Source organism: Mus pahari, unplaced genomic scaffold (assembly GCF_900095145.1).
Source record: "Mus pahari unplaced genomic scaffold, PAHARI_EIJ_v1.1 scaffold_9771_1, whole genome shotgun sequence".
Classification (NCBI taxonomy): Eukaryota; Metazoa; Chordata; class Mammalia; order Rodentia; family Muridae; genus Mus; species Mus pahari.
The window spans coordinates 2,288-22,408 of NW_018391866.1; the positions used below are offsets into that span (position 1 = coordinate 2,288).

At 37.6% G+C, this 20,121-nt stretch overlaps 1 protein-coding gene across 1 annotated transcript; it reads left to right on the forward strand.

The window, feature by feature from the left end:
* Positions 1 to 15,691: 15,691 nt before the first annotated feature.
* On the forward strand, positions 15,692 to 16,660 carry LOC110314719 (vomeronasal type-1 receptor 3-like). The gene has a single exon (XM_021188954.1). The coding sequence runs from the start codon at positions 15,740 to 15,742 to the stop codon at positions 16,658 to 16,660; it is 921 nt and encodes a 306-aa protein (XP_021044613.1). The 5' UTR covers positions 15,692 to 15,739.
* Positions 16,661 to 20,121: the final 3,461 nt, after the last annotated feature.

A 20,121-nucleotide genomic window follows, 5' to 3' on the forward strand; every position in this document is an offset into this window, starting at 1 on the left:
AACGTCAAGTCTCTGAAGAAAGAAATTGATGAAGATCACAGAAAATGGAAAGATCTCCCATGCTCATGGATTGGCAGGATTAATATAGTAAAAATCTTGTTTAAAGTAATCTACAGATTCAATGCAATCCCCATCAAAATTCCAACTCAATTCTTCATAGAGTCAGAAAAAGCAATTTGCAAATTCATTTGGAATAACAAAAAACCCAGTATATTGAAAACTATTTTCAACAATAAAAGAACTCCTGGGGGAATCACCATCCCTGATCTGAAACTGATTATGGAGCAATAGTGATAAAAAAAAATTATATGGTATTGGTACAGAGACAGTCAGGTAGATCAATGGAATAGAATTGAAGACTCAGAAATGAACCCACACACCTATGGTCACTTGATATTTGACAAAGGAGCTAAAACCATCTGATGGAGAAAAGACAGCATTTCAAGAAATGGTGCTGGTTCAACTGGTGGTCAGCATGTAGAAGAATGCCAATTGACCCATGTGTATCTCCTTATACAAAGCTCAAGTCCAAGTGCATCATGAACCTCCACATAAAATCAGATACAATGAAACTAATAGAATAGAAGATGGGGAAAGAGCCTCAAACACATGGGCACAAGGCAAGTTTTCCTGAATCAATGGCTTATGCTCTAAGATCAACAATAGACAAATGTGACCTAATAAAATTGCAAAGGTTCTGTAAGGCAAAGGATATTGCCAATAGGACAAAATGGCAACCAACAGATTGGGAGAAGATCTTTACCAATCCTACATATGATAGAGGACTGATATCTAATATATACAAAGAATTCAACAAGTTAAACTGAAGAAAATCAAACAACCCTATTGAAGATGGGGTACAGAGCTGAACAAAGAACTCTCAACTGAGGAATACTGAATGGCTGAGAAGCACCTAAAGAAAATTTCAACATCCTTAGTCATCAGGGAAATGCAAATCAAAACAACCCTGAGATACAAAACAATCTCATACCAATCAGAATGGCTAAGATCAAAATCTCAAGTGACAACAGATGGTGGCTAGGATGTGGAGAAAGAGGAATACTTCTCCATTGTTATTGGGATTGCAAGCTGGTACAACCCTTCTGTAAATCAGTTTGGCAGTTCCTCAGAAAATTGGACATATTACCTGAGGATCCAGCTATACCCCTCCTAGGCATATACCCAGAAAATGCGCCAACATATAACAAGGACACATACGCCACTATGTTTATAGCAGCCTTATTTATAATAGCCAGAAGCTGGAAAAAACCTAGATGTCCTTCAACAGAGGAATGGATACAGAAATTGTGGTACATTTACACAATGGAGTACTACTCAGCTATTAAAAAAAAATATGACTTCATGAATTTCTTAGGCAAGTGGATGGAGCACAGGGACCCCAATGAAGAGGCTAGAGAAAGGACCCAAGAAGGTGAAGGGGTTTGCAGCCCCATTTGAGGAACAACAATATAAACTAACCAGTATGCCCAGAGCTCCCAGGGACTAAACCACCAACTAAAGAGTACACATGGTGGGACTCATGGTTCCAGCTGCATATGTAGCAGAGAGTGTCTTAGTCAGTCATCAATGGGAGGAGCATCCCTTGGTCCTGTGAAGGCTTTATGTCCTAGTGTAGGGGAATGCCAGGGCCAGGAAGCAGGAGTGTGTGGGTTGCTGAGAAGCGGGTCGGGGGAGTGGGTTTTCAGAGGGGAAACCACGAAAGGGGATAACATTTGAAATGTAAATAAAGAAAATATCTAATAAAATAATTAAAATATTGGTAATTAAAAAGAAAGAAAATATCATTCTGAGTGAGGTAACCCAATTACAAAAGAACACACATGGTATGCACCCACTGATAAGTGGATATTAGCCCCAAAGCTCAGAATACACAAGATACAATTCACAGACCACAAGAAGCTCAAGAAGAAGGAAGACCAACGTGTGGATGCTTTCGTCCTTCTTAGAAGGGGGAATAAAATACTAACGGGGGGAAATATGGAGACAGAGTGTGGGGCAGAAACTGAAGGAAAGGCAATCCAGAGATTGTTCCATCTGAGGATCTATTCTATATACAGTCCCATATGGCAGACACTATTGTGGATGTCAAGAAATGCATGCTTATAGGAACCTGAGATAGCTGTCTCCTGAGAGATTCTGCCAGAGCCTGACAAATACAAGGAGGATGATCACAGCAGCCATTGGACTGAACACAGGGTCCCCAATTGAGGAGTTAGAGAAAGGACTGAAGGAGCTGAAGTGGTTTGCAACTCCATAGAAAGAACAATTTCAACCAACAGAGCCTCCTGAGCTCCCAGATACTAAACCACCAACCAACGAGTAAACATGTAGGGACCCATGTCTCCAGCATCATATGTAGCAGAGGATGACCTTGTTTGGCATCAAAGGGAGGAAAGGTTCTTTGTCATGTGAAGGTTAGATGCCCCAGTGTAGGAGAATGCCAGGGCAGTGAGCCAGGAGTAGGAGGGTAGGTGGGGGAACACCCTCATAGAAGTAGGTGGAGGGAGGATGGGATAGGGGGTTTCTGAGGAGGAAACTGGGAAAGGGTATAACATTTGAAATGTAAATAAAGAAAATATTCCCCCAAAGTGGGTTATAGAGCTAAAAAGAGAATTCTTAACAGAGGTATCTCAAATGGCTGAGAATCATCTAAAAATCTGCAATGTCCATAGTCATAAGGGAAATGAAAATCAAAAAGATACCGAGATTCCTCCACCTTATACCCATTAAAATGGCTAAGATTATAAACTCAAAGGAGAACATAGGCTGGCAAGGTTGTGGAGCAAGGGGAACTCTCCTCTAATGTTGGAAGTCCAAACTTGAACATACATTCTGGAAATAAATTGGGAGCTCTACCTCAAGATCCAGCTATACCACTCTTGGGCATGTACCTCAAAATGGTCCACTATTGCAAATGGACACTTGCTCAACTATCTTTATAACAGCTTTATTAATAATAGCAAGAAAATTGAAAGAACCTGAATGTCTCTCAACTGAAGAATGGATACAGAAATTGTAGTATATCTAAATAATGGTATAATACTCAGCCATTGATCATGACTTTTATAGTCAAGTGGATAGAACTAGAAAATATTCTGAATGAGATGATGCAGACCCAAAATTCATGTTATCATAAGTGGATATTAGACATAATGTTCAGGATAACCATGCTATAATCAATAGACTCAAAGAAGCCAAATAACAAGGAAGGTCCAAGGAAGTATTGCTGAATCTTTCTCAGAAGGGAAAAGAGAATAGATATTGGAAGTTGGTGGAAGGAAGGAAGAGGGAGGAAGAGGGGATTGGTAGTGGAGCAGGGCAGAGATAGGGAGATCATATGTAGAGAGAGCAGTGTGAAAAGAAGGGAGAACAGTTGGTCAGACATGCTAGAGACCTGGGATTGGGAGAGTCCCTAAAGAATCTATGGGGATGACTATAGCTGAGATTCCTAGCAGTGGAGGATATGAATCCTGAAGTGGCCATTTCCCACAGCCAGGAAGGGATAAGGATAAGGACTGAAACTTGCTCACAATTCCTTTGACCAAAAGTGTGTCCTGCCTGCCAGATGTGCAAAGACAAAGATAGAACAAAGACTGAGGGAATGGCCAACCAATGACTGCCCCAAATTGAGAATGATTCCCATGGGCAAGAACCAATCCCCAATGCTGTTAATTATACTCTGTTATGCTTACAGACAGGAACCTAGTATAACTGTCCTCAGAGATGCTCCACCCAGCAGCCAAAGAGATGCAGAGGATGTTTCTGTTGTGAGATTTACTTTTCCTATTCCACAGAACCCCAGAGAAGCCAATTTCCTGCCACAAGCTGTCAGAAATGATTGTTTATCTCACTCTTCATCAGGATGAATCTTCCTTTGGTTTCTTCGTTTCTTTCTTTCTTCTTGTCCTGTTTATGTTGATTAAAAGAAACTAGTCTTAATATGCACAAAATGTTTATGCACATATACATTTATCAAAATTTTAGTTATATTACATAAAACCTCTCAATACACTCTATTTTTAGTTTTCCAAAAGATTTTTTATTAATTCTTGGAGAATTTCATAAAACATATTCTGATTATGTTTACACCCCTTTCTTTTTCCAGACCCATCCCTACTTCCTCCCTACCTTTTCAATGGGGAAATGGGAAAATAGATATGATCATATTTCACTGTGTACATGAATGATAAACCTCAAAATCAAAGACAAAATTTAAAATAAAATAGGAAAATGTACATGCTTAGGAACATAATTATATATAACACTGGTCTTTTTTTCTAATTTTTATTATGTATTTATTCCATTTACATTTTAAATGCTATCCCCAAAGTCCCCTATATCCTCCCTCCCACTCTCCTACCCACCCACTCCCCCTTCTTTGTCCTGGTGTTCCCCTGTACTGGAGCATATAAAGTTTTCAAGACCAAGGGGTCTCTCTTCCCAATGATGGCTTACTAGACTATCTTCTGCTACATATGCAGCTAGAGACACGAGCTCTGGGATTGCTGGTTAGTTCATATTGTTGTTCTAACACTGGTCTTTTTTTAATTTAGGAAACTGTCTCACTGTGTAGCACATACTAACTCCAATTCCTTGATTCTTCTGCTTCAGCTTCCAGAGTTCAGCTGCCAGATTAGCACCATATTGCCCAGGTCTTTTTTCCCTGTGGTCTCAGTGTGAGCGTCAATGCTGTTTTCCTAAAGTGGGTCACCTCCATATAACCTCTGGTAGGAAGTTAGACTTTTAGGTTTTCCAGAACACCAAAACAAAAAACCAAGAAAGTGGTACTAACAGAGTCCTAGTAAACCACAATCCAGAGAAGGAGTTAACAGATATAAAGTTGTTTTTTATTCTCCAAGGTTTACTGCCTCCATCTGCTAAACCAGGCCTAGTCCTGGAAGCTTTTATCCTCTGTACAATCTAATCTAGGCATATAATGTTTTCAGTCTCTGAGACTTACTTATGAATAAGCTCACTCTTTTTTTTTTTTCCTGAACTCTGGCTAGCTGGTTTATCTCAACTATTCTGGCTCAAACTCTTCTCCAAACTGAGTGATTCAATCTTGTTTCTTCCTTGGTCTCTGACTGAATTGCTCTGCATGGCCCCAAACTAACTCTAGCAATCTATTCTAATCCTCTGGCTCCTTTTCATTCTATGGCTCATTCTGTCTTCATCTGTGTCTGTGAATTGCTGAAAAAAAATGACTCCCTAGACTCAAGTAGTAGGCAGAAGCAAAGAGTGTTTATTTTGCAGAAATCCATCATTCAGGGGTCTACCATTCATCAAAATAGTGATCTGAAGGTGAGTTCACATGCTCAATTTAAAGACAATTAGAGGAGTTACAGGAAGGGGTAGGTGACCTTTATCCTGATTGTCTGGATTTATCTCTATGGGTATGGGTATTTCTAGGACTGACCAGGGTTCCTGGGTTTTTCAAGAGCCATCGAAAACTATCCTTGCCTCTGGGCAGATGGCTGAGCAGCTCCTGATTGGCTGCATGTGGACTGTCGTTTTTCTTAGAACTGGTTTTGTTCAGGTCTAGAAAGCAGAAACTTAGGCCTAATCTTCTGAACTGACATTCCATAGCCTGTCACAGAGACAGTCTAGTTTGATCCTTTCATTCCCCCCTTGAATATTGGTCCATCTCAAATCATTGAGATGTTTCTATTTGCTGGTATTGCTGCCTGAGAATCATCAATTGAACAGTAGAAATTCATTCCTTGACAAATTTGACTGAAGCATTAATTATAAGTGTCCAAAAGTTAAGGCCAATAGTAAAAGGACAATAGGTCTGGCCAGGGATAAAACAAGGGTGGTTAACCAAGCAGATCAGTTAGAGGAGAACTCATACCAACATTGAGACTGTTCTCTATTTTTCTGTCATGCAATCTTTTTCTGATTAGAGACATGGATTATCTGACAACCCCTAAGTGGTTAACATAGAAACAACATTCTTTACCCAAGATTATACAGAGGTCCTCCCTTCCCCCTGTTGGACAAATAGTAAGTCTAGGTACCTTCTGTTTTGGAGTACTACTTCTGCCTGAGAAGAAAGGGAGATCTGCAGGGCAATAATTGACTTTTCCATTTCTTCTAAGTCAGCATCTATAGCTATCTTTATTAGGATTTTAGTGCTAAGAGCAGACACCATGAACAAGGCATTTCTTATAAGGATAATATTTAATTGGGGCTGCCTTACAGGTTCAGAGGTTCAGTCCATTATCATCAAGATGGGAACATAACAGTGCCTAGGCAGGCGTGGCACAGGAGTGGCTGAGAGCTCAATATCTTGTTCTGAAGGTAAACAGGAGAAGACTGGCTTCCAAGCATCTAGGACAAGGGTCTTAAAGCCCATGTCCACAGTGACACACTTACTCCAACAAGGCCACATCTACTTCAACATGGCCAAACTTTCAAGTAATGCCTCTTCCTGGGTAAAGCATTTTCAAACCACAATAATAGCCATTTGCAGGACCTTGCCATTTCATTTTAAAGTATTAGGGCTGAGGCTTCCATACCAGCCATTCCACACAGGATTATGCCAAGGATTATGGGTAGTGATACAGGGGAGATAGCCACCATGTTTAGCTGATCAGTTGAAGGTGCCATTTCATTGAGGACATCCTCCCCTGTGTAATAACCCACCCATGCGACAAGCAGTACCAGAACACAAAGATCATTAGTATTATTTAAAACTAGGCCATGAATGCCTGGGATGAGCCCTGAGGCAAAGCCCATCAAGCATCCTCTGATATTAGCAGGTATCCCTGCAATGGTAGGGGCTATGGTGTAGTTGCAGAGGTAGACCTGTCATTAGTACATACTTTTAATCCAAAGCAATGAAGGTGAAGTTAGTTTTTAGAAGGAAGCACCAATGTTTGAAAGTGATATCTAATGAATGACAAAGTGATGAATCAGAGAAAGATTTGACAGAATAGGATATGCCCAACTATCCTGAGACGAGAGAGGAAAGGGAAGCTACTTTAGAGAGCAGTGCAGAGAGAGGGCATTGAGGGCGAGAGAAGTAGGGGTGGAGGAAGAGAGGGAGGATGAGGAGGAGGAGGAGGAGGAGGAAGAGGAGGAGGAGGAAGAAGTAGAGGGAGGCAGTTTTACTGGGAGAGAATAACAGATGAGAGGGTCAATCTAGACTGACTCCATGACAGGCTGTGAGATGTTAGTTCAGGGGACTAGACCTAAGTCTCTGTTTCCCAGAACTGAATGCTTTAACCTCCCTTTCAGCCTGCCAACCACCAGAGTTATTGGAAAAGAAATGATACCGGGTAAGTGGACCTGTTTAGAAATGGTTCTTTAGAGCAATTCCCATCTGTTTTGTCAGGAAATCATCAGTTTAGTTCACAGGTCAGCAGTGATAACTCTATCCACTCGCAAATACTTCATGGATATACTAGCAGTCCAGTTGGTAGATTCAGGATAGAAAACATGAATCAGCAGCTGTGGCAAGTTCTAGCAGAGACATCTAGTCTCAGGCAAATCTGCACTTGTCTGCAGAAGTGATTCTGATCAACAGGAACACCAGGAGAAGTTTCAGGCTGTGCCTCTCTCAATGAAGTGAAAATCAGCGAAGTCGCAAGCTATATAAACTATATAAACAACCAGCTAGCTATGTAAGCAAGCTCCATCACTGTCTGTAGAGTTCTCTTTCCTTTCCCTCCAAAGATCACATGTCCTCCATGGGTCTTGTCTTACCATGTGTCTTGTCTCAGCATGTGAGTCTGTCTTAGCAAAACTCCATGTAAGTCTATATCAGCTGACACTACTCTACCAATCAGCCCAAGTCCATAGAAGTGGGAAAAACGATCAACAACCAGAAGTTTTTGGGTGCATTTCTCTCTATGGAGTCCTGACCAATGGAGCTCAACTACGTAATGTCTTTAATGAAGCATCATTCAGCATGTGTCCATTAATGTGTATGCTTTAGCAATACATCCTTTTACTCGTTGCTGCTTCAGTGAAACATTCATTTCTGAGTCCGCCTTAGCCTTTTAACTGTGTCCACTTCACCAAAATTTTTCTTCACATGTTTGCCTTAAACATCTTTCCACCTGTGTCTACCTCAGGAAAACACTTCTTCATGTGTTTGCCCCAGGAGAACACCATCTATCACAAATGATTTTCTAAAGAATCCTTAAGTTTCTACTTCATGTGACAGTGCTTGCTAAGATGTTCTCCTCCCAGGAAAGCATCAAGCATGACACTGGATATGTAGAGCTGAGACAGAGTTAGGATTCCATCTGTGATTCAATCATTGAGAGAAACTTCTTTTGCATTTTGTTTTTGCTGGTGTAGTTAGGTGATTGTCAATTAGGGATGCACTCAACTGTGACAGAACTCTTAGTGGATTTTTCACTTTAATTATGTGTTTCTTCTCTTTTTAACTTATAGTTTCAACACACCCACCAATTGTTGAAAGAGAGAAATTTGCAAAACAGATATCAAACTACCATAGTTGAATCTTTCTGAGGATTCCCACCAAAATGGCTTCAAATCAGACAGTACTTTAAGCCCAAGTCACTGACCTTGAACTTCAGAGAGTATTCCAACCCAGGCTTCTCCCTTACAGTTAGGAGAAGGTCTTTCTTCCTCCCCTTCACCTTGCAGGTCCCACAGATGAAATTCAGATTCTCAGATTGGGAGGCAATGGCTAGTAGGCCCTGAGCCTTTTCACTTGCCTCTTTCAGACTTGTGAAATATACTCCAAATAGAAGCAAGTAAATAAGATAATGGCTAGTGATAGAAGCTGTGTAATGCCATGTTATGCCCAGAGAGAGACCAAAAGGGCAAATGCTTCCCAATAATTGATTCCACAATGACAGTAAGAAGGAAAGGAGGAAAACTTGTGGTTTTAGGTAAAGCATGTTGGAGAAAAGGATTCTGTGCAGACTGAGGTAGTGTGCTTCAGCTTGTCTATCGATTCACTGTCCATTCACTTTCATTGGTAAACTGGTACTAAACAGGCAAGGGTGAGGTGTCCATGTAAGAAGGCTTACATAATGGCAGGGGGAAGTCCTTATATCTGCTTGATGATTCTTCTGTAACCTTAAAACTACTGAGTATATACCTATGAAGTGTGCAGTTCTTGCTGCAAGTAGCAGCTTGCTTCTTCTAGACTATCACCAGGTGTTTTTCCTTTTTTATATTGTTATAAAAGCTTCCTGGCAATAAAACAGTTACCTCTTGGAATCCTTTTGCAGTATTTTCATAGTATGAACATTTTACCTGCATATGTATGTTTTTGTTAATAGGTTTGTTATTAGATTCACTCATTATACCACTATTGACAGCAAAGTCCCCAATGTCCTTGTCCTATCCTACGCTGTCTGGGACATTGGTTAGCCTTTAACCTTTGTGCCATTTATACTTCTTCCTGGAATGCACTGAGCTCTCCAAGGACTTATGGCAAAAGATTCCTCCCAACTATTCCTAATTGCTTTTTTGAATGTGTTTCTGTAATTTGTTCTTGTTTTAACTCCAAGATGATATGAAGGCAAAGTAATGTGAAAGTAATTATCAATACTTTAGGTAAATGAGGTCAGGGACACACAGTGGTTATAAAAATAACATATGGTTTGTTTGTAAAGAGGCTAGTGAATAGAATAATAAATTCATAATTTGGGCACTCAGAGTCTGATTGCAATCACAGGATTGACTTAGCCACTCACACCAGACACCCAATTGTGTTTGCATGGTGTGTAGCAGTTGACTATTTTTCTTTTTCTATCAAGACACTGGAGAGTGAAGAAGTAGATATACCAGAACATGTCGGCTCGGTATCCATTTCTTTAATTGAGACCCTAAAAATATATTCAGGTGCAATATGAGATAATTACTGCTAAGAGGGCCTGATTCCTTCTATGCAGAAGCTATTTCTTGCTTTTTGAGGCTATACCCTGCTACATGCAGTGTCCCTCACACTGTACCCTTTGCAATTATGATTTAATATGTAGCCAGAGTAGCCCTTTGATTGCTTTGATTTTTAAGTCTGTAATATCATTTTTTGTCTCTTTTCTCATACAACTTACATTCAGTGAATATCCTATGCTTCAAATCCTTCATACAGAAATAGTACACCTTTCTTAAGATAGTTTAATTATATAGTTACAATTATATTTAAAGGACTTTTAACAGCATATATAAAAAGCTTATTATGTGAGAAGAACCACGATCCCAAGAACACCTGGCCAAAATGTTTATAGAAAAAATAAGCATGGGGAAAGGAAATGAAAATCATGAGCTAGAGGGGTTTAGGGCACATGACAGGTATGAGAAGCAGAGAGAAGTCAGGACTCTATAAGAGGTATTTGCTATGCTGTAGGAGTCAGAAAATGCAGTTGATTTGGCATCTCAATTAGACATTTGTCCTGAGTATCTTTGGGACCAAACAATTTTGAGGCGTTGAAACTGTCTCAGATGCTGGGTGATAGAGAGATGATCTTCAGAGGCAAGGCCATGCAACTTGATTATATTTTGATAGCAATGAAGTTTCTTCCGCATGCCTCTCTGTCATACCCTTTGTTCTCTAAAGGATGACAAAAATGTTTCCATTGTGATTCCTAATTGCTTCCTTGGAGTTGCTGATGTAACTTGTACTTTTTTTGTTTTGTTTTATTTTCTTACGGAAACTCAGGTCCAAGATGTTTAAAGGTTACATCACACCCTTGTGGAGATGCTGTCATGAATTTAGTGTTGAGTTGAAAATCCCCAATCTTCTGGGATGATCATGAGCTTTTAAGTCAGGGTAAATATCTCTCCACAGTTTAGCAGAGACTCACTTGCCATTGCAACATACACCCTCATAATATCTTTGAGCACTAAGATAAGTGACAAGAGCACAGAAGTAGTACTAACTGAAGGCTTTAAAAGACACTCCTTGGAGAAGCCACACTCCTGCTCACAGATACATCTTCGTTTCGCCCCCTCCAAACACTTTTATTAATGTTAGTTGTACTTAAAATGTATATTACAATCCTTTTCCTACAGCTCTGCTGAAATGAAGAAAGAAAAGAAGGAAGGAGGGTAGGAAGAAAGAGAAAGAAAGAAAGAAAGAGCTCAAAGTAGAGAAGGGTACTCTAGTATTGATTTAAGAAGTAGATACTTGCTAGAATAGGATTTTGCATGAAATTGGGATATTTTAACTCAGGGCAGAGTTGACTGTCTCCAATCCTTCCTAAGCTGTGAACCCTGTATCTCCCAGGAGCTGCTACTGAGTCTTTCTTACCACTGATATCACCTCATTTTCAGGTATGTTTGACTTACTCTGTTCCTATTGTCATTGCCACTGTCAAGAGTTTCACAAACTATCATATATCTGCTGGATGTCAGGGATTTCTGTTAATATGTGAAACCCAAATCAAAACAGCACCGCAAGGCTCTACCACATTATACACCTAATACCTTTCCAATTCTTCCTTATAGACAAAAACCAAACTCATCATTTTGACTCTAAATTTGATATTACTAACCTAAGAGTTCATGGCAATTATGACTTTAGTGGACTGTGATTATCATACAACATAACCTGAACTTCTTATATATTAACCACAATCCCATTACATTTATGATTAGAACTAATGTCAAACTACAGATATTTATCATGTTGATCATTGTGAGTGTACAGTTCAGTAATGTGAAAAATAATCCTAATGTACTGCAGCTGGTCTCCAGAAGATTTCATCACAAACCCAAATCTATTTGCCCATTAATAATTTTCTCCTTGCATCCCTATCAATCATCATTCTAGTGTCTTTTAAATTTTCATTACGTAATTAATATATTGTTGGGGATGGCATGTCCACCTTAAATAGAATACATGTGTAGAGATGAGAAAATATGTTTTGGGAGCTGGGTCTCTTCTTCCAACATGTGGGATCTTAGACAAAACTATAGTAATTCTAGTCATCAGACTAGGTACAAAGCACATTTACCAGCTGAGCAGTCTTGCTGGCCTTCATAATTTTAGTTTCCATATAGTTTTTTGTCAATCCCTGTAATTACAAGATGGTATCATGTGGTGGTGTAACTAGTCATAGGGATTAACATGAGGCCCGCTATGTTTATCTATGATGTAGCATGTACCAACATTCCTTTCAATGGATAAATGCTGTACCATTGTACATATTAGTCATCTTGTCTTCATGAGATTTGTTGCTAATGGATGTGTGGGGTGATTAAACCTTTAATCTGTTTTGAGTGATTCTACTGTGAAAGTGACTAAGGAGATACCTCATCAAGAAATGGATTCTAATTCTTTTTAAAATTATACCAAATTGAGATTTGTAGATGAAATAGCAATGCTTCTTTTTTGTGAGAATGTGTTTACATGCATAGGGCATCTACACCATAATAACATTTTAAAATAACTTATTTTAGAAAGATATTTATAATCACAACAAAATTAACAAAGCATAAGAAATAGGTCACAACAAATCCATTGGTTTTAGGAGGGAAAATATTACAATTTAAAATGAATTCTATAAATCACATAGGAATGGGCATTTATGTCATGTTCTTTAAGGAAAACTTTAGGGATACAAACTTCTTTCCTTAAATAATTCCATCTACAAAATGACAATACATTTACTGTATCACCAGAAATAATGATTCCAAATACCATTCTTCTACAACTTGACATGCTGAAAAACATTTATAAAAAAAGAGTATTACTGCCACTCCATGGCAAAGTGTTCATCTTTCATTCATTAGACTCTGGAGTTTTATCCCAAGTACTTCTAATATAATAAAATTCCTATAAAAGATAAGACAAGATTGACCATGGCAATTTTAAGTATTAAACATAAGATTGTAACATTGTATTGGTTATAAGAACTGTTATTATTAAATAGAAAAATTTGCTATGAAACCAAGATCTTTTTTAAAAATTTTAATTATTATACATAGAATTTGATTTCATTATGACATTTTCAAACAAATTTATTTATGAGCTTTTTTCATTTTTTTCCCTTCTCTCTCAAGTCACCATATTGTCTCTCTCCATAACCTTTATAATCCTTTTCAGTTTATTAACACATTGTCCTATTACCTCCCCTTGATTCCTCAACACCTCTGTTTTCTTTTCTTTGATTTCTTCTGGTTTTGTACCCCAAAAACCACTTTTTAACTATCTGTCTGTCTGTCTGTCTGTCTATCTGTCTATCTATCTATCTATTGAACTTTGTGATCTATGTCTTTGTGAAAGAACATGTTTTTTCCTGAGTATGTGTCACCTTGCTGAGTTCATTGCTAGTCTAGTTTCTAAAAACTATATGATTTATTTTCTTTCACAGAAGAATAAAATTCCACAAGGATTGAACTCTTCTAGTATTTTCTTATGTACATCTAGTATGAATATCATTTCCTTGCTATTGTGAATAATGCAACATTTTACATGGATGTATCTCTGTTAGGGTACAGAATCTTTTAGGTATATGGACAAAATTATATAGCTGTATTATATTGTAACTCAATTTTAATGATTTGAGAACTCTGTGTCTTCGTTTCCATAATACATGTATTTTATCCTCCTACCAGTATAAAATGAGAATTTTGACACATCATTGTTAACATTTGTAATTGTATATTCTCTTAATGTTAATTATTCTAAGGAATGTGATGAAGTCTCAAAGTATTTGTAATATACATTTCCTTGAGAGCTAAATGTGTTGAACACTTTAAAAATATTTACTGTATATTTGTGCTTCATTCTTGAGGAAACACTTGTTCATTAACTTCTTTGTTGACTGAAAAGCTCATGGAATGCTTAATCTTTATTTTCCTTTATACATTCTAGCATTTAAGTTCCTGAGTGAAATATAGAAGTCAATGATTTTTCTTCCACTAAGTAGATTACATGTCTAATTGGCTGGTAGTTTAATGTGCATACATTTCCAATGCAGTTACACATTAATTTTTGGTGCACTTCCTGTGCTATTGAGTTCTGCTGCCTCTTTACAACTTATATCACTAAAATGTTCCTCTGAGGGTTTTAGCACTTCAGGTTTAAAATAATTTAACATTAATTGTTATGGAAGGTGAGGAAATATAGAAACAATTCAGATTCATATGGATATCAATTTTCCATTAATCCACCCAGGATTAGAAGATCTGAGCGTCTAGTCATAACAAATATTCAAGTAAGAGATGATTGCATCTCTGGAAATTCTTCCTGAGAACTGCTGAGACTCTGCAGGGCAGTGACAGGGAAAACCAGACTCACGATTTATCCTTACTCAACACTGGAGATTTCCTGTGTGACTTCTTATTGTCTCATGTACCCAGATCCTTATCCAGCATTTGCCATTATTGATAACAAGATTTGATGGCCCAATATGCTAGAGATGCAGTAACACTAAGATTGGAAACTGGTATATTTTTCCAATTTTTTTAAATAAAAATTCTAATATGTATGTGTTCTACAACACTTTATAATTTGTGTAAAGTCTTCATTATGATTCTTACTTCTCCCCATGCCTAGCATTTAAACTTTTGCCTTTACTTATGCTATTTTCAATACCGTTTTACATTGTATATGAAGATCCCTCCTTGGAAGTTTGATTTGCCCTCTGTCACTCCAGTCCCTTAATTATTGGTGATGTTGAGCCTCATTTTGCACACATTTTGGAGAATTTTGTATTGTTTAGTGGAAGTTCATGCAAGTTAGGAACCCATTTCTCATTTGTTTTATATTTTAGGTATTTTAAAAAATGTTTTCATAATGTTTATTAATTCATTGAGAAATTTGTACAGTTTAGTTTTTGTTGATATCTACCCAACTAAGTATTCCAAGTCCCACCCCTAATTCTGGGTCCACTCACCTTAGTGGCCATTAAACATTGAAATATGCTGGGTGTTATCTGTATACATTTGGGTGTGCTTCTTTCTACTAGACTGTGGGACCATATCTTTAAATGTAGTTATAAATATTCTTTTTAGGGTAGAGAAATGAATCAGTGGTTAAGAATGTGTACTGTTATTACTTTTGAATATGAGTTCATTTCCTAGCTCCTACCAGCGGTTCACAATTGTCTACAAATACAGCTATAGGAGATCTTGTCTCATCTTCTGGTATCTGCTCACACTCCACTCACACTCACAAGCAACCTTCCCAACATGCACATCATTAAAAAACAAGGCAAATCTTAAAAGAAAATATTCTTTAAATATTTTGAATATTTAATCACCCAATGTAAATATGACTTTCAAATATTTTCTGTTGTTTCTCTTGATAAAAATTGAACTCAGCTTCATGTGAATTAATAGAAATAATGGCATACTTTAAAAATTCATTCTTTGAAAATTGACTCCAAATCATTGTATTTCGTCAAAATCAATAAATACATTAATCTTTGAGAATGTGATTCTCTGTGTATAGCCATGACTGCACTGGAACTGCCTCTGTAGACCAGATTATTTTTAGATTCATAGATCTGCCTACCTCTGTGTTTCGAGTCATAGGATTAATGTGTACACCATGACATCCATTAAAAATTTGAAACTTTAGAAAACATATCCTATATTTTCACTGCAATAATAAGAAATATCTACTTCTATAATAAAAAATATTAAATATTCTTTTTTCAGTGAAAGAACTATGCAAATACAGTAAAAACATGAATATTTTATTCAAGCTAACTTCATGAAACAGTGCATACTTAATTTTGAGGGTCTATTGACTATAATAAATACATTTATCTTTTTAATAGGCATGAAAATGTCTCCTGCAAACTTGCCAATGGGAATATTCCTCTTTTCCCAGATTGTAATGGGAATCCTTGGCAATTCCTCAATACTATTTTATTATATCATTTTCACATTCAGTGGGAAACATTTAAAGCCTAAAGACCTGATCATAGAGCACTTGACTTTATCTAACTGCTTGTCTCTCATCTCAAAAGGCATTCCACAGACACTGTCAGATTTTGGATTTAAAAACTTCCTGGATGATATTGGATGCAAAGTGATAATGTATATTTACCGAGTAACAAGGGGGATGTCCCTGTATGCAATGTGCCTACTGAGTTGCTTCCAAGCAATCACAATCAGTCCCAGCAACTCCAGATGGATGATGCTTAAACACAGAGCCACAAAGTACATTGGTTCTTCCTGCTTAGTCAGTTGGCTTATGCAATTGCTTCTAAACATTATGACACTAGTAAAAGTGACAGTCCCCACTTACAGCAAAAATGTGACAAACACGAATAGTTATGGGTACTGCTCATGGTTTGCTCCAAGCAATCTGTCAACTGCACTGTATATGTTCTTACTCTGCTTCTGTGATGGCCTGTGTCTGAGTCTCATGGCCTGCTCAAGTGTCTCTATGGTGAATATCCTCTACAATCATAAGAGAAAAGTCAAGCATATCCATAGTGCTCAACACCTTCTGAAAGTCTCGCCTGAGGACAGAGCTACAAAGACTGTCCTCATCCTGGTGTGCACATTTATCATCTCTTACACAATCTCTTCTATACGTGTAATCTTTACAACCTACTCCAAAGTTTCAGTGATTTGGCGAGTAAGTGTATTTATATTTCTAGAAATATGCTTTCCCATATTTTGTCCCTTTGTTCTCATCAGCAATATCAAGTGTAGTTTCAGACTATTTTTACCCTTCTGTGGAAAGAAGTAGCTCCCTCTAAATATTGCCTGAGACATGATTGTTTGTCTTATATATTGCCATATTCTTTTATTAATTGCAGAAGACTAAGACTACAGTTTGAAAATATTAATCATCTTTTAACTGACTCCTAGTGAATCAGTTTTGATTACTAGGTGTTTTATTTTACAGTTTGTTTCTTACAATATTTATTATCCAATAATGAGCAATTTTTCAAATACATATAATCATCATAATATATAAGTCATTATGTAATATTATGCAAAATATAGGCGAATAGGAGAAAATACATCTGGGGACTAGACATTATCTATAGTCTGTAAATTCAAAAATGATTTATTGACCTCTCCGTCTCTCTGTCTCAGTTTCTCTCTCCATCTGACTGTTTCTCTCTCAGATGAACACACAGAGACATAAACATAAATTTACACACAAACACATACTTATTTTTATACATATTCATATACTTATTTTTATACATATTCATATATACACGTATGTATGCATTTATTTTTATGTGTTTGTGAATTTTTCCTGGATGTTTGTCTATGTACCACATGTATAAAGTACTTGCAGTGGTTACTAGATGGCATTAAACCATGTACCTGCTTGTGTGTTAACACTGGATGGTGGAATTAAAACCTGCATCTCCTAGTAGCAACCAGTACTCTTAACTACCAACCCATCCCGTACATACAGCATGAGATTGGTTTAATCATTGTTTAAAAATTTTATTTCGTGTATATGTGTATGTCTCAGTGGAAGTATAGGCATCACATATATTACCTGTTGCTCATAGCTGCAAGAAGAGCAATTAACAGCAATGATTCTCTGTAACAGCAATTACATGGACTCATGAGCTACCTTATATGCTTGCTGGGAACTGAAAGTCAGGCTCAGAAAGGTCAATATTACATGTGCTTTCATATGAAATCAAGGAACAAAAGGAAATGAGAGTAAAATATAGAATACTGCGAAATGTAGGCTTAGATTTTTCAAAACCTACTTTAGTAAGGAGGATTCTTAAATGCTTCAAGCTCCCTTCTAGCCCACTGATCAATGGTTGGAGAGGAAGATGTTTAATAAGACAAGGGGGATATGGACCTGTTTAGAAGTAGTTCTTTAGGGATTCTAATCTTTGTCAGAGCATAAGCAGTCCAGTCTAAAATATCAAACATGAACCAGTAGCAGCAGTCAAGTCCAATTGGCAAACACCAAGCAAAAATCACTAGATCCAGAAGAAACCATGAGGATCGTCTGAATTGGCATGAGTCTGCAGAAGTAAGAACCACCTGAAATACCAGAAGTTCTTTGGCATATTACACTCTACAAAGTCCCTAAAAGATCAGTGAAGACCAGCAAAGTGTTTCAAGGTATACAAATACAAGAGCATTGTCAGTGAAGACCATCAGAAGATTGCATGGTGACCAATGCAAAAGCATCTCCACATTGTACGGTTATATTTAAATTCTTTCTAAACATCGCACACCCTCTCAATTACAGAACATCGCATGCCCTCTCACAACACAGCTTCCAGAAAAACACCAAGTACCCATTCTCACCAAACATCCTCTTACATGTCTGCTTTAACAAAGCACACTTGCTTAAGATAGTTTCCAGAAACACATCACATGACACAATTGAGTTGTTAGAGAAAACAAAAATTTCCACTTCAGAGAAGAGAAAAGAACAGGACAGTAACAAAAGGGGGATATAGATGAGATAATGATGGATAACTATGACAGTAACATAATGCACATAAATGAAGGCATCATAATATACAATTAATGAATGCTTTAAAATATAAAATAATTAAAAATTGTCACCATCCTCTGTGACATATTGGGTTTATTTTACTAACATAACTATCTCCATTGCCTCTGACTCCTACACGCCATTTACTGTAACATCTGCTTTGTAAAAGGTTGGTCAAAATACTTCAATTGTGTGTAAATTCTGTTCTTGGAATATATTTTTATCTTCAGAAAAATATGCCTCTGAGTTCTTCCTTTCTCCTGAGGAATTTCATTACTAATGTACTTAATTTATAATAACTTTTACTAAAGGAAGAACATTCTTTTTTCTGCAAAGAAGAAATATGTCAAATACAGTCCTTCAGTCTTCTAGAGTATGCACATCTCAATAACCCAAGTACTTATCACTGATGTTCTAAAAGCTCTATTATCTCCATGGGGATTGTAACATGTAATACATGGACCTTGGTGAAGAGACTTTCAGAATCTGACTTTAGTAGCATTTGTAGTGAGAAGTCTGGCTTCTTTACAAAACACAGAAATATTATAAGAATGTTTTCATTTTAACCCCAGGTGTTGGATATGGAGCTGCTTCAGATTGTCCACAGCAGCTGACTATGATTCATCGTATGTGCTAGGAAGGAGTGTGCCTTTGCCAGCAGCTTCTGCCATTGTGTCGTGTTTGGAATTCTGGGGTTTTTTAGAAGGTATTTAAATGTTAGGGCCCAAGAGACATGGTGGATTGGCACTTGAATTCTTGGTTGTTGTTGTTTGATATTGGTTGAGGTTTGTTAAGAAGTTATGCACAAAGAAGAAGCAACAACAAGAAGAAATTAGATATCCTGATAGCAACAATCAAACTTGCCCCAAGGAACTCGATATCCCTAATCAGTGGAATGTCATCTAATGATACTATCACGCCCGTTCCCCTCTACCTTTTTTTCTTCTCTTATCTAGTGTGCCCTACTTGACTTGTGTCTGTATAGAATGTTTATATACACTTTTAAGTTTATTTCATTCAGATTTCATCTTTAGTTTATTTCTGCAAGTCTTTCACAAAACAGGACCATTTTCCTTCCTTTTGTTAATATAAAGTTGAGTGTATTTTAAAATCTTCTCTGGCTCAATACTTGTTTTTTTTTTCTTTATTTACATTTCAAATGCTTTCCCAAAAGTTCCCTATACCCCCCTCCCCGTCCTGCTCCCCTACCCACCCACTCCCACTTCTTGGCCCTGGCATTCCCCTCTACTGGGGCGTATAAAGTTTGCAAGACCTAGGGGCCTCTCTTCCCAATGATGGCCAAATAGGCCATCTTCTGCTACATATGTAGCTAGAGATACGAGCTCTAGAGGTACTGGTTAGTTCATATTGTTGCTCCATCTATAGGGTTGCAGACACCTTCAGCACCTTGGGTTCTTTCTCTAGCTCCTCCATTGAAGGCTCTGTGTTCCATCCTATAGATGACTGTGAGCATCCACTTCTGTGGATATAGAAGAGGCACTGGAATAGCCTCAGATGAGACAGCTATATCAGAGTCCCTTCAGCAAAATCATGCAGGCACATGCAATGGAGTCTGGGTTTGGTGACTGATGATGGGGTGAATCCTCGGGTGGTGTAGATTCTGGATAGTCCATTCTTTCGTCTTAGATCCAAATGTTGTCTCTGTAACTCTTTTCATGAGTATTTTGTTCCCTATTCTAAGGAGGAATGAAGTATCC